We start from the raw sequence: 15,214 nt of genomic DNA on the forward strand, positions 1-15,214 counted from the left end.
GCAGACGGTTACAATTACAATTACACATGTCAGTAGCAGACGTTTACATTTGCTTTCCATTTGTATGTACATTGTACATTACATTCGCGTTAACAGTTTGCATACTAGGGCAGCAGTTGGCTCTGTCCGTGACAGTTCTATATTGCATGGGGGTGCCCTGGTGGGGAGTATGTTGAGGGAGTTCAGGAGGCTGACGGCTGAGGGAAAGAAGGAATTACTATGCCTAGCCGTCTGTGTGGAGATGGCCCGAAGCCTTCGTCCCAGTGGCATCGGACTAAAGTAGCAGTGGCCCGGGTGAGAGGGGTCGTTAGCGATCTTCAGGGCCCTCGATCTCAGTCTTTTGTTGTGTAGGAGGGCAAGTGAGGGGAGAGGTCTCCCAATGACCCTCTCCGCCGCCCTGATGACCCTCTGAAGTGAGTGCCTGTCGCTGGCGGTTGCGCCAGCGTACCAGACCAGAATGGATGAGCAGAGGATCGATGGTGGATTCATGGTGGATTCTCAGGGATTTATTTATTTTCAAAAGCACTTAGTGAATGGCAGTTGCTCTGTCCATCTGCCAAAAAAACTGTAGCGAGCAGGGAAGCTGGCCAGCATCATTGTTTAAATCCTTTTTTATTCTTTATAAAGCATAAAAGCCTTGCTTAGAATCCCCTATGAAAGGATGGACTAGTCCAAAACCTGTCACTTCTATCAGATTTCTACTACCTACTGTAAGTGACAGCCTTATAGGAGAACAGTAATTTATGGCTCATTTTTACTCTGGAAAATATGTACTTCTTATTTGTCTGTTTTACAATTTTCACCATAGTGCTCCTTTAATTGATTGTTTTCGATTCCAATAAAGGCCACACACCATACAATTTTTAAAATATATTTTCAATTCAAGAATTGCAATCAATTTCTCTGAGTGTAACATTTAAAAAAATCTGACTTGTGTATCACACACATGGTAAATTTTTCCCCAATTATAAACAAAAGTTGGAAAACTCAGAAAACATTTATTGGGTCTGTACATCAAATAATTAACAATCTACCATACACCATTCAATTTTCATAAAAATTGAACAGAAAAATCCAACACTTCCGATCTTCTTTCATTGAATAAAAATGGGAAATTCTCTGACAACCGATCACTTTTATCGATTGGATATAAAATTGGATATTTTTATTCTATGGTGTGTGGCCACTTTTTGTCTCTGTAACTTTCCATGACAAACTGACATTTGCGCATGGCTTGATATATGTATATTTTTTTTCGTGGGGCTCATTAATAATAGATACGTTTACCAAAGTAAACCACAATTTCATACAGCGCTCAGATGCCAACAACAATCAATATGATTTGTATTATAAGGGCATATACAATGTCTACACCAATACGGTGTATGCTCCAGATAAGCAATGTGTGTCACTTGGTTCCTGAGACTATGGGTGCGCTCCTAGTAAAAAGGCTTGAGTCAGTCCTTCAGTTCAAATGTAGTCTCTATGCCAGGTAAGCGCTTCAAACCATAAGTACACTTTTGTGGGAAATATACCACCACCAGGAACACCCTCAAGGATCCACACTCACCAATGTTGGTGGGCCAGGTATTACAGTGGCCGTATAGACACTATCATTGCGCAGATATCAGTAAAAAAACGACACTTTATTAAAAAGGTTCCACTCACATGCCTTACCCATGCCATCAGCTATGGGTAAGCCTGTGGAGTATTGGAACGGGCTCCACCCCGTGCGGCCTCCCGGGCTGACCGCCGATTGATGTTATGGGGTCCCGCTCGCTCCTCGCACCACCGCGTCCCACGCTCCGACGTGTGTTACTTCCGCATGTGGCTCCTCCCCATCGATTTCGTCATAAATGACTCATTCAGGGGATGAATGAGTCATTTATGCGCAATGATAGTGTCTATTTACATTGAGGTATAAGTTATCCTAAGAAGACAAAAAGGGAGATTGGATTGGGAGAAACCAGCCATAGGGTGTGGGGAGCCTTGAAAATACCCCAGAGGCGCTATACGGCCACTGTAATACCTGGCCCACCAACATTGGTGAGTGTGGATCCTTGAGGGTGTTCCTGGTGGTGGTATATTTCCCACAAAAGTGTACTTATGGTTTGAAGCGCTTACCTGGCATAGAGACTACAAGTTTACCAAAGTGTTAGCCTTTTTTGGGTGTGATTTTTTTCATTGTAAAGTTTGGTGGCCTCAGGCAGATGCAGGGTCTTGCCATTTGCTGCGCACACAGTGCTAACACCATTTAATTGAAGGGCAGAGAAACTCCCACGTGACCAGATCGATATCAATAAGAAATCAGTATAGTTACGTGACTCTTTTAATGTATCTGATATATGCTGCAGTAGATTAGGGGACCAATCAAGTTATATGAAGAGGTTTTTCTAAATTGTCCAGTCTTTTACTTTAATAACCGTATAATATTGTTTCCTCAGGAATTAAAGCTTCCATTCACATTTCTCAGTGGACATATTCATGAGTTGCGCATACACGTACCATGGACGAAACTTGGGTCAGAATCAGTAGTGATAACCATCAATACCATGGAATGCATCCTGAAACTAAAAGATGGAGCCCAGGTAGGACACACTTTCCTCAACCCTTTAAATATATCCTTAAACTAAACCTAATGGAGTGCATTTGCGATTACTGTACTTGCATTGCTTTTCTGTCTATATTTTGATTTAATCATTTTAATAAACAGGCTGATTACAGTAGTATTTACTATAACAGTAAAATGTCACTAACTGATCTAAATCAGTGTTTTGAAATTACACATAATATTTTCTTTATAAATATGAAGATAACGTTGCATCGCCATTTACAAGCATTATTAGCAACTGCTCTTTTGATGGCTGCAGACCAGGGATGTTCATTGACTACCAATAGTGATACTATGGTACTCCTAGTGAGCAGTAAAATGTAGGACTGGTGGGGTGGAGCTCAGAAGACTATTGCTGTGGTTACTACCAAAGAATAACTTGGGAAATGAGAAAGCTAACATCGCCACAGAATAAAGCGCAGGGAAAGGGTGGAAGATCATTATCATTGGAATGCAAACTATTTCCAGCTCTGAATTGGGCTATTGACTATCTCTACCGTAGTCATTTTGTGACACTTCTGATCTTGTAAATAGCATGCCTCCTATTACCAAATCGTGTCTGGCACATAAGTCTGAAAATGCTTCTCAGGTTATTAATTTTTTTTTTTTTCCAAGTTCGTTCATTCAGTCCCGTTACCATGTATCACTGTGGCACATGCAGATTTACATCGGAGTGTGCCGGTGGAAGCACAGCACAAGTTGGAGCATGCTAGTAGAAGCAGAACTATCTCTAAGGGCTGGTGCTCACCAGAGCGGTTCTGAAGCGTTTTCCACTTAACGACCGCCTAACGCCGATAGGGGTCGGCAGGTCGAAGTGGTGTTTCCATGGAGGGTTCACGGAGGGTGTCTCCGTGAACAGCCTGTGAGCCTCCGAACGCGGTTCGCAGGCTAAATGTAAACTGTAAAGGCTAAATGTAAACTGTAAGGGTAAATGTAAAAATGTAAGGGGAAGAAATCCCCTGTGTTTACATCCATACGGCGCTGCTGCGATCGGCAATCCCCGGCCTATTAGAGGCGGTACAGCACGGATCTCCATCCTGTGCCGCCCACAGCCCCCCCCCCCCCCCCCCCAGCAGGACATCCCCCTAGTGGGGAAAAAGGCAAAAGTCTGATCGCCCTGCCTAAATCACGATCTGTGCTGCGGGCTGGAGAGCCCACGCAGCACAGATCCTGCAAAAATCCCCTGGTCCTCAAGTGGTTAAAATGCTTGCATGGGGAAAACCACTTGGCTAATGAAAGTGAATGGGATGGTGCACACCAGAGCGGTTCGTTTTTTCCAAACTCGGGGGCTGCAGCATTTTTGAGATTTCTGAGGCGTTTCTGCCTCAATGTTAAAGTGTAGAAAAGTGGAAAACTGCTCTGAAAAACGCTAGCTCAGACCTGTTTTACAGGCTTTTTTTGTTACAGAAGCTGTTCAGTAACAGCTTTACTGTAACAATATTTGTAATCTGTTACACAAAAACGCTCCAAAAAAACGCTGGGCTTTTTTAGAAAACATGCCTAGAATCGCTCTGAAATCTGCTTCAAAAACCTCTAGCGTTTAGCAGATCTGATAGAGCAGGGGTAGGGAACCTATGGCTCGGGAGCCAGATGTGGCTCTTTTGATGGCTACATCTGGCTCACATACAAATCAGTAGGGGCTGATGTACTAAGCTCAAGCAGCGCAGCTTAGTGCGGCAGCGCAAGTAAAATTTAGTATGCACGCTACTGCTGTAACTTACTCGCGCTACCCCTAAAACGAATGGCTGCTCCATTTGTCCAATCTGGATCCTGTCAGGTCCAGTGACTCTGTAGGACGACATCCTCGCACTTTGATTGGCCCAATAGGCTGCCTGTCACTTGACAGGCAGCCTATTGGGCCAAAGTGCCATGAATCCCTGAATCTTAAATCCCTGAATCTTGTCCTACAAAGTGAATCAACTCCCAAATCAAATAGCTTATTGTACAAGCTGTTAGTCGGTATTTCTCCCGTCTGGCTTTCAGGGAAATTGCTGATGTTGCTGAAACCCAAGAGAAGCTAAAGACATGTTTGACACTTCCGCTGCCCGGTGGAACAACTGTATACACATCACCATTGCAACAGGGATGTGAGCCCTCTGCTGCGCAAGCACACTTTGCCAGTTTGAAACATATTGTATGGCTCTCACAGAATTACATTTCAAAATATGAGGCGTTTATGGCTCTCTCAGCCAAAAAGGTTCCTGACCCCTGTGCAGAGGTTTTTGGTGTGCACTGCACCTAACTCTGGCTTGCATCCTCACATCTCCCTGGCAGGTTCTGAACTGGCTGCTAGAGATCCAGGCTCACTGTCATGTGACCTCAGTGAGCCTGGCGATCTAGTGGCCAGTTCAATCTTCCGAGGATGAAAGCTGGAGGGAAGAACTGTAGCTATCCTTTCCTACACACTTTTAATGTTGTGCTCTCTCAGTAGGGGCCTGCACATAGCATATCCCCTGCAGGTGAGCCAACCCCCAAATTTTACATCCAAAATTTGTGCGGTATCAATAATGATATACATTATTTGTTATAGGCCTTCATCGAAGGTTTCCTTTAGTGAAGTGTCATCTACGTCAGTGGGCTCATAAAACTGGCCCATTCTGTATTTGATATGTTAGTTTTAAAATGGGCTATCGGCGGCCTTTTTTGATTTTCCAATATACATTATATAGGTTGCTATAACTATTGCTTGTCTACCTAGCACCAAACCTACCCCATTGCTGCTTTCTGTATTTCTTCTGACTCGGAGGCCAAGAAAAGTGACGCCATCTTGTTTACGTAGCTTCTCAAAGTCTGAACATCTGACTTCACTGAGTCCTAAAATATTAGGTCTGTATATGTTCGCTTGTGTAAGTCCTGTTGTCTCTGCCAAAGTTCTCACATTCCACAAACCTATTTTAGTTTTCTGCTTCAGGCCAAAAATCGTAGCTCTAGCATCACACCACTTTCCATTCTCTTCTGTTTCTACAATAATTACATTTGAAAGGTGTCGGTTATTAGCCTACGAACAACCAGTGTCATGATTTGTCTACCTGCTCAGAGCCTGGACACCTGGCAATTGTAACTGAGAGTTTCTGCTCTTTCACAGGGTAGTGTTGGGACTTTTCTGTTGGCATTCCAACCCCTTACCACTAAAGACGTTTAAAGTGTACTTGTAGGGAAAAAAAAGTATTATTTTTTTAATATCGCGGTGTGTGGCACAGGTTTCTGTGTGTGTGTGTGTTTTTTGTTTTTTTTTTAAACTCATTTAAAGTAAACATGAACTGAGAACTCACTTCAGGTTTGTCACTTAAAGTGTACCTGAGACCAAAGAGGTCTCAGGTTTATACTTACCTGGGGGTTCCTCCAGCCTCCTTGAAGCCGCTCGGTCTCTCGCTGTCTTCCTGGTCTTCTCCTGTGTCCTACTGGATGCCTCGGTATTGTTGCCAAGTTGTCACGCTCCTTTGGGCGGGTGTGGTCTGCAACCTGTGCAGTAGTTGCTGCACAGGCATAGAACACTCCTTGCAGCAGGAGCGGGACGGTGGAGCTCACACGATTTGGCCAGAGTACTGGGCCGTCCAGTGGGAGACAGTAGTGGCCTCAAGGGGGCTGGAGGAAGCCCCAGGTAAGTAAAAAAACCTGAGACCTCATTAGTTTTAGGTTTCCTTTAAATTAGTAGAGGAAAGACTCCGGATAGCATAGAGTTCCTCCGTCCTGCTCCTGTCATTCCACCATTCTCCCTAACTAATTGAGCTCTTCAAACTTCTTACGTCCCCAAATAGTTCAGATGATGAGTGCCTCACTACTGCATATAAGTGAGTCCAGCAGTTCCTGGAAGGATCGGCACCACACAAAAGGTTGTATTCATAAGCTCTTTAGATCTTTATTGCATTAAAAAAATGACAAGGCAGCGACAGCCCGCTGTTTCGGCCTGGTGTGGCCTTTCTCAAGTTGCCAATCTGGTCAAATGCATTTGACCAGATTGGCAACTTGAGAAAGGCCACACCAGGCCGAAACAGCGGGCTGTCGCTGCCTTGTCATTTTTTTAATGCAATAAAGATCTAAAGAGCTTATGTATACAACCTTTTGTGTGGTGCCGATCCTTCCAGGAACTGTTGCATTTTTGCCCCTTGTGGTATAGGGGCTAGGATCTTGGCACACACTTTATCTTTTGAGCCTGGAGGGTGCTCCCAAGAGTTTGTTTCATATAAGTGAGTCCAGTACATGAATGCACAGAAAGGATGCGTAACTCCTCGAATCTCCTTTGGGATTCGACTAGTTATGAAGTGCTTGATCTGAAGAAAGGGCCGGAACGGCGGGCCATATGGGAAACAGGAAGCTTCTATGCTTTCCATATCCTTCCCCCTAAAAACTGGTATCAAACCAGAACTTAGTTTCAGCCACACTTGTTCCTGCATAAATATCCAAAAGCCATTGTGTTCTGGATTTCAAGCTGTAGCTTTCTTGCCTCTGTGCTATTACAGCATACTAATTATAAATGGTGTTAGCTGGAGAATTATTTTCTCTGTGGCATGATTGGTTGAGGCATGTGGGTGTTAACTTTATTTAAAAGTAAAGAATCTGAATTGGCTTTCTAAAGAAGACAAGGTATGAAACAATGATGTTTTATCTTTATATGTAACCGACACTTGTTTTATAGCTTTTTGTTGAGAACTCAAAGGTATTTTGGTGCAGTGAAGCATTTCCTATAATGACCAGTAATGCTTTAATTTTTTTTTTTACGGCTTGATGCTAGGAACTGCCCCTTTAGTCATGAGCAACCCTATCTGTGACCAGTAGGGGTCAGGAAATGTGTCCCTAAATATTTGCTCTACAGATTGAAACAGGAAGGGGCATGATTGTTCATAATCCTTTTATCTAGAAATGTAAAATGTGTATTAGTGCCTCCAGACGGTGCCGCCCTGCGCTCCGTAGTAGTGACCATCTAGCTCAGGCTTTTTCAACCAGGGTTCCTTGAGGACTCTGCAGGGGTTCCTTGGCATTTTACCTCAACGTGAGGGAAGTATAACAGAGCACATTATAATAGGGGGAATGGTAAAAAGAAGCACTAAATTGGGGGTCAGAATAATAATGGGCACAGTATAATGAGTGGCAGTGTAATAGGTAGTGAAATGAACCTCACCTATTTTTAAAGACCATGCCTCCGGAAAAATAAATGCAGGGGTTCCTCGAGACCAAAAAATTGTTTGCAGGGGTCCCTTGAGATGCAAAAGTTATTTGCAGGGTTCCTCCAGAGTGGGCTGGTTCACACGGACGCTTCGCGGCGTCAGGGCGGCCAGAAGCCGCTTCATCAGGTGACGTCTCGTTCGAGAGCGGCGATACTCTGCTTCTCGTCGTGATCAGCGTTTTTCGTCCCCGCAAGAGACGGCGCATGTGGCTTCTAGGGCTGGCTGAAATGACGCGGTAAATCGGGATCGGAATGCCGCATTTGCGCAATCGACAGTAAACGCACGATGCTAAACGTTCCTTCACTTGAATGAGAGCATTTAGCCGACGAGTCCCGAACGCTTGGCGGTAAACCAGGGCTGTGGAGTCGGAGTCGGGGCACTTTTGTGCACTCGGAGTTGGAGTCGAAGTCGTTGATTTCATGAACGGAAGAGTCGGAGTCGGGAGTCGGATGATTTTTGTACAAAATCCACAGCCCTATTAAGTATTAGGTTAAAGAGTCTGAGGCGAGGAGTCTGAGCCATTTTGGGTACCCGGAGTTGGAGTCGGAGTCGCGGTTTGCACAACACTTGGCCGGAAGCCGAACAATGTGTTTGTACAGTGAACGTTGCCAGTCTGCTGCCCAAAATGATCACTAAAGATCGGTAACGTGTGTACTTGGCTTAATACTTTATCTTGTCTGCATCTGGTAGTGCTCAGGCTTCCCAGGTGCACAAACCTATATTTTAAGGTTTGGAGCCTGATCTTCGCCAATATTGTTAGTATAGTCACATTTTGTGACGTGATAGGTTCCCATTAAACACACACGTGCAAGCAGTCCTGACATGTAACGTTTTACTCTCCTTCTGCGATTCGTCGGTGGGCGTCTTCTCTAATCGGACCACGTTGCTTTTTATGAGTATTGGCTTGCAGACTTTTTTTTAAAAGTGTTGCGTTTTGGATAAGTAGTGTAGACAAAAATATGTTTTTGTAAAACCTGCACTATTTTTGTGAAACGGTCTGAATAAACTATTGTGACAAAATCCAGTGGCATGATCTGCGAAGCGCCAGAAAGATTATTGTCGGAACATGACATAACTGGAAAGCCTTATGTACGTGTTCAGCAGGTAATAAAATAAGTGGAAAACGGATCAATGCGGATTGTGTTCCATGGTGCACTGAGGTCAGTGTTTTGAGTTGTTCCATTTCCGAGCCTTATTAGTTACTTTGCCAAAATTCCTATATCATAAATAGAGGCAGGAGTAAACACCAAGTAACCCATATTATTATTATTTTTTTTATGATCGCCAGACTACTTCGTATCACTCTGTGTCTATGTATAGTCCTGGGCCGTTGCCCTGTAAAATTTCTTCCAATGCAGGAGTGCCGAAATGTAATGTAGCATTCAGCAGCCAGTATGTCCCATGTTAGAGCCAGAAAGCACTTTAAGCTGTTAAAGCAGACCTGAACTCAGGACTTTTTCACTGCTCTAAAGGATAACCAGTACCCTTTCATTTGTTTTATTTACCTTTCTAATATACTTCACAATCACAGACTCTCGATTTTGTCCCTTTTTTACTTGTTTGCATTTTAGCTGCTCTGCCAAGGCTGCTAAATTTCTGTGCTTACACAGCTGAGAGATCAAATTACACCTGTGATTACTTGAAGATGAGGGAATTAGGCAAAGTAGTGTTTGGTGCATTGGGAACCTTGTCTCTATTAGCTATCTGAACCCGAATCTTCTTGCATGTGCACTGCGGCAGAGGGTGTTGAAGGGGAGCTCGAATTGAGCTTCATTCCAATATGTAGCCGATACCCCCTTTCCCATGAGAAATCTTACCTGTTCTCGAACAGATTAGGAAGGTCTGTATGGATGATAATGTGGTGAACTCCTTTCCACAGTGTGACGTCAGAACCATGGCCCTGAGAGTTCCTGTCTGAACCTAGTTGCATTGGTGGAAATACTGTCAACTGCCAAGCATACTTTTCCTTTTTTGGGATGTTTAGTTACTGAGAGTTCTGTGTACACACATCGTCTGGCAGGGCTATAGATCTTGCCACCTGTGATAAATTTTAAGATATAAATCTGGGAGAGGAAAAATGTTACAATGGGCAAACTTTCAGTGAATTATAAATTATAAATTAATATTGTACAAAAAAATAGCAATTTTATTCATTACGTTATTTTCACTATACCGTGGTTATACTTTAATGGCCCATACTCACGGGCTACATAAGTGGCCTGTCGCCAGCACACGTGAGTGTGTGCGATAGGCAAGCGACAGCTCGTCGCCAGGTCCCTCAGCGTACACACGCGGAAGAGGGATCAGCGGTGCAACGGAAGCTGTCGCCGACGTTCCTCCCCCCTCACCGGAAGCGCCGTCTATTTGCAGTTATGTTGCTCTCGCTAGTAATTTTTGCACCAAAAGATTTGCTAGGGCTTATTTTCAAGGGATGTTATATTTATATGTTATGTATTGGGAAGAAGTACAGCATCTTGTGTTTCTACTGGAGCTGATGGTCTCGCAGGTGGCACAATGACTCCTTTATTGGGCCAATCACTACACTGCCTACGAGACCATTGGCTCCAGTAATAACACAAGTTGCCATACTTATTTCTCTTACAGCCGCTATGGCTTACTTTTGGGGTAGGGCTTATATTTTGAGCATGCTCAAAATTCCTGCTAGGGCTTGTGTTTGGGGGATGTCATAAAGGGCAACTGAAGCAAGAGGGCAATGGAGGCTGATATATTTATTTCCTTTTTAACTATGCACATTGCCTGGCTGCCCTGCTGATCCTCTGCCTCTAATACTTTTAGCCATAGATCCTGAACAAGCATGCAGCAGATCAGGTGATTCTGACATTATTGTAAGCCTATTGTTGTTAGATTGTAAGCCTCAGGCATGGCCCTCCTCCTGTTTCCAGCTTGATTATGCAATCCTACTATCAATCGCCCCTCTTGTGGACTAAAACGGTCTCTATTTTGACCTATGACACTGTACTGTTATCAAATCATTTGCATGATCTTGTTTTGTTTTGAGTTTCCTGTATGTCCTACCTTGTATGTTAACCCATTTATCTATTGTTCAGCGCTGCGTAATATGTTGGTGCTTTATAAATACAATAATAATTGTCAGATCTGACAAGATCAGCTGCATGCTTGTTTCTGGTGGTATTCAGACACGCCAGCAGCCAAATAGATCAGCAGGGCAGCCAGGCAACTGGTATTGCTTAAAGGGATTCTCCAGGGGGGTTTGAAAATAAAATCTGACACTTACCTGGGGCTTCTATCAGCCTCCTGTAGCTCTAATGTCCCGCACCGTCCTCCTCCGATCTGCCGTTCGCCAGCACCGGGCAATTATTTGTCTAACAAGATGAATAATGCGCGCTCCCACTCGCATCATCGGAAGCTTACTGCGCAGTATGAAGTTTTCAGCCGCAGTTGGATGCGATGCCTGCTAGACCGAGGACGGCAGTGGGAACGGCGGAACGGAGGAGGACGGCACGGGACATTACAGCTACAGGGGGCTGATGCAAGCCCCAGTTAAGTGTCAGACTTTATTTTTTAACCCCCCTGGAGAATAACCTTAAAAGGAAATAAATATGGCAGCCTCCATAGTCTTCTCACTTCAGCTCCCCTTTAATTTTGGGGAAAGAGGGTATACTTCTATTCCGTTCTTGATTGAGAAAAGTTACCTTTGAGAGGAGGTAACTGAAACTATAATAAGGACCTCTTGCACTAGCAGATTCCGAACGTCTTCAAAGAGGTTGTGTTTATGGTGCAATTAATGTTTCCATGTTTAGTAAATTGTTGAATAAAAAAATTTTTTTAAGTACTTTTTGCTCTATCCTTGTACAGTTTACCTAAATGAAAGTCAACTGTAATAATTATCTTTTTTAATTCCCTGCCAAAGCTTTTTATGTGTAGACAGCCTGGCGGAAATGCACTTCCTTGGTTTTCTGCTTAGATCTACAGCCTGTTTACTGTCTTTTTTTTACCCCTTTTATTGACTCATCTCCCACATCAAATTTTTCTTTCCTGGCTGAGCAGTTATGTAATGACTGTCTGTATTTTGAAATTCTTCTAAATTCCTTTTAATAGCCGGGCATATTTGTGTAGGTGTGGTGTAAAATTGCCCACTGCAGTTTGGGATCCTTGCCTCTGCTGATGAAGAAAAATAAAAGCTTTAAGCAGCGCTGGCATTTTTTTTAATTTGCGGTGGTAATTGCAGCATGACAAACGGTGGAAAATGTTCACGTCTAGCTAAGAGCTCCTGTGAGTTACAGTAATGGCATGTAAATCATTTTTATGCTGGATAATGATGATGTTCTCCTTTGGGAGTGGACAATCCACTGGCCCTACTTAGATTAGCCTTGTCTCTCTGGCTTGATGAGCCAATTATAACTCGCTAGAAATTAACCACCTTAGCGTTACAGAGGAGCTCAGCTCGTCCATTCCCGCCGCGGTGGATATCTCAACCGCTGGTGGGTCGGGGTGCCGTGGGGAGGGGGGAATCGTATAGCTAGCGCTAGGCTACATGATGAAAAAAAAATTAGGTTAAAGAAACCCACCCGCGGCCGAGTGCCGCAAAAAATCAAAACGCCAGGGTGGTTAAGAGGCCATATGCGCAAAACTTTTTTTTTTTTTTTTTTCCCCTCTGATAAAAATAACGCATCTGATCATAGTAAATTCAATTGTTAAAGAGAATCTGAAGCTAAAAAACAAAACAAAAAAACAGATACTCACCTAAGGATCTGGGTCCTATAGAGCCTTCCCGTTCCTCCTACGGTGCCCATGTTCAAGCGCTGGATCCCACGTTGGCAATCTCCAACCGATGGGTAACTTCCGCCGCTATGACAGGCTTCCGCTATCCTTGGGAGCCCGAGTGCCCCCGAAGCTGACCACTCCGTACTGCGAGTGCGCGAGAATGTGCACTCGCACATGCACAGTGCGGTGCAGCTGTCTTCAGGAGCACTCAGGCTGCTGAAGTTTGCCAAAGTCTATCACAGCGGTGGGCCTGAGCAGTCTCCGACCCATCGGTGGGAGATTGCTAACTGGGGATCCAGTGCTGGAACACTGGCACCATAGGAGGAACGAGAAGGCTCTATAGGACCCAGAGCCTTCCCTCTCTTTTATTTTGTTAGCTTCAAATTCTCTTTTACTTGCTTTATTTAGAAGTGAGAGTTACAGCAATAAGCTAGCTAGCCTTAGATTTGTTTTCTTTTTAATGTATTTCTGCACAAATCAATCTTTTTGTGTGCACATACAACTCAATTTTCAGCATTCATATCCAGCCGATACTATCATAATGATTAAAACTGATTGATAGATAACGATGCCACAGCATGGCCACCCAATCGATGGTTTCCGTTGATTTCTGGCTGTAATCAGTCAAAAGTATCTGTTTGGACATGCTGGAAAATCTGAATTTGACCGACCGACACCTGACCAGTGTCCCCTCAAGTGTATGTCCCAACCCGCCCTTTCCTCCGTGCCCATGGTGAGTGTTGAAGGCTCACTTGTCATGCTGGTATGAATCCTCGCCTCCTCTAATGTCTGTCAACTTTTTTTTAATTGTCACCGCACGCGCCTGCACCATGTGACTCCGGCATGTGTAGTGACATCACCACATGCTCCAGTGTCATGTATTACATGCGTTTGCATTGACAACATAGGAGAAAAGGATTCATGCCGGCATGACAGGTGAACTTTCAACACTCACCATGGGAAAAGGAGGGGGGTGGGGCTGTAACATATAGGTGGGACAGGCGCAGCAGGGGGCGGCTATGTTAGGATCATTTTTACATGCACTACCCAAGAAGGTTACGTACCAGGGAACGTACGTGGATTGCTTAGTGGATACCTGTGAAAATAATTGACAGGTCACTGACATGTACTAGGGGATCTTTGCTAATCCCCCTCAACCCCTATAATGTGGTGGGGGATAAGTGTGTAGCTATCCCTAGGTCAGGTTTGGCAGGCTCCACCACACAGTTTAGGGGGAACTAGATACGCTGTGTTGTAGCTAAAAAACAGTAATTTGACTATTCACAGCGCTCTTAGTCTTCTCCTCCAGAACCATGTGAAAATCAGGAGAGGGACATACAGGCTGCTCCTATGTATGTACAGTGCTATGCCTATCACCTAAACATGTTTCACCAAACAGCTTTCTCAGTAAGTTCTTTACATATATACAGTACACAATATATACATTTATACACAGTCCCACCAACCTAGTGCAGCATGTCCTCCATAATAGTAGCCCCTGTCAGAGCTGGAGACGCTGCATCTGGCGTGGGTTTAAATAAAGAAAGAGATTACCTGATGCGGCCCACTGCGTGTGGTGGGCGTGCACTCAATAGCATAATTCATGCTGGGTCCTCTTCATGTGAATGAAGCAGGTGTGTGTATGCGCACCCACGTCTCAGCATAATAATGCTGATCACATGTTCCATTGCGTAGGTGGAAGTGTCCCATGCAAGTGTGGAAGGGGCGTGTCAAGAGTCCCAGGGGGCCACCCAATATCCGTAGATTCAGTAGCCACAGTACGTCAGGGAAGAGGAGGGCGTGTACAAGTGAATCTTTGAGGGGGCGGCGGTATGTGTATCATACGTGTAGACTCCGCCCCTCCTATCCACGCTCCAGTTCCCTGTGGCATAGCCGAATGCCGGCGGGGATCAAGGGCGGCACTTTGACGTCATATGCGGGGCCGGCCCGTTGACGTCATATCCGCCGGATTAAGGGGATGGCTCCAGTTGTATATCGGTTGCCCCGCCGACGTTCGGCTATGCCACGGGACTGGAGCGCAAAGACCACCTAATACATGTCAGTGATCTGTCAATTATTTTCATAGGTCTCCACTGGGCAATACTCGTAACCACGAGTACCCACTGTACACACTGTTTTATTTTATGTTAACAAGACATTTAGTACTTGTAGGGCTTGTCCTTGTGGACTTTTAGGGCCTGTACACACTGCTGCGCTTTTAAAATCGCAAGCCTTCATGAGAATAAAAAAAGCGCATCGCACCAGTGTGTACAGGTCTTCACGATTTTCATTATTTTTCAAAAGACCTTGCGATTAAAAAGCGTGTGCGATTTGAAAAGCGTAGCGCAAGCGCAGCAGTGTGTACAGGCCCTAAGTGTGCAACTAGGATGATTTTTCCCTGCAGTGTAAAGGGAAGTCAATAGATCTGCCACCAGATTGAATCTGATCAGAGAGAGATCAACAGGTGTATTGGCGATCTTTAGATATAATCTGCCTGTTATCTGTTGTTCCAGCATATCCAATTTTTTTTTTTTTGGAAGGTTAATCAATCAAATGTCTAATCAGACATCTTGCATATGAGATGGTGTAGAAAGTGAATTCCGCTCGATGCTGGTAGAATCAGATTTGCTTTATTGAATCACGTACATGACAGGCTAAAAACCATCACCACATGCTGACATGTTTTGGACGT

At 44.3% G+C, this 15,214-nt stretch overlaps 1 protein-coding gene across 5 annotated transcripts in view; it reads left to right on the top strand.

Annotated features, from left to right (window-relative positions):
- Nucleotides 1-15,214, top strand: part of VPS13B (vacuolar protein sorting 13 homolog B) — a 1,202,086-nt gene that overhangs the window by 10,266 nt on the left and 1,176,606 nt on the right. For all 5 annotated transcript variants that reach the window (XM_068237718.1, XM_068237720.1, XM_068237721.1 and 2 more), the window contains exon 3: nt 2,445-2,588. In XM_068237718.1, the coding sequence (XP_068093819.1) occupies nt 2,445-2,588 (144 nt within the window). The remainder of the gene's footprint in view (nt 1-2,444; nt 2,589-15,214) is intronic.

The sequence above is a fragment of the Hyperolius riggenbachi genome, chromosome 5 (assembly GCF_040937935.1).
Source record: "Hyperolius riggenbachi isolate aHypRig1 chromosome 5, aHypRig1.pri, whole genome shotgun sequence".
In the NCBI taxonomy this organism is placed as follows: Eukaryota; Metazoa; Chordata; class Amphibia; order Anura; family Hyperoliidae; genus Hyperolius; species Hyperolius riggenbachi.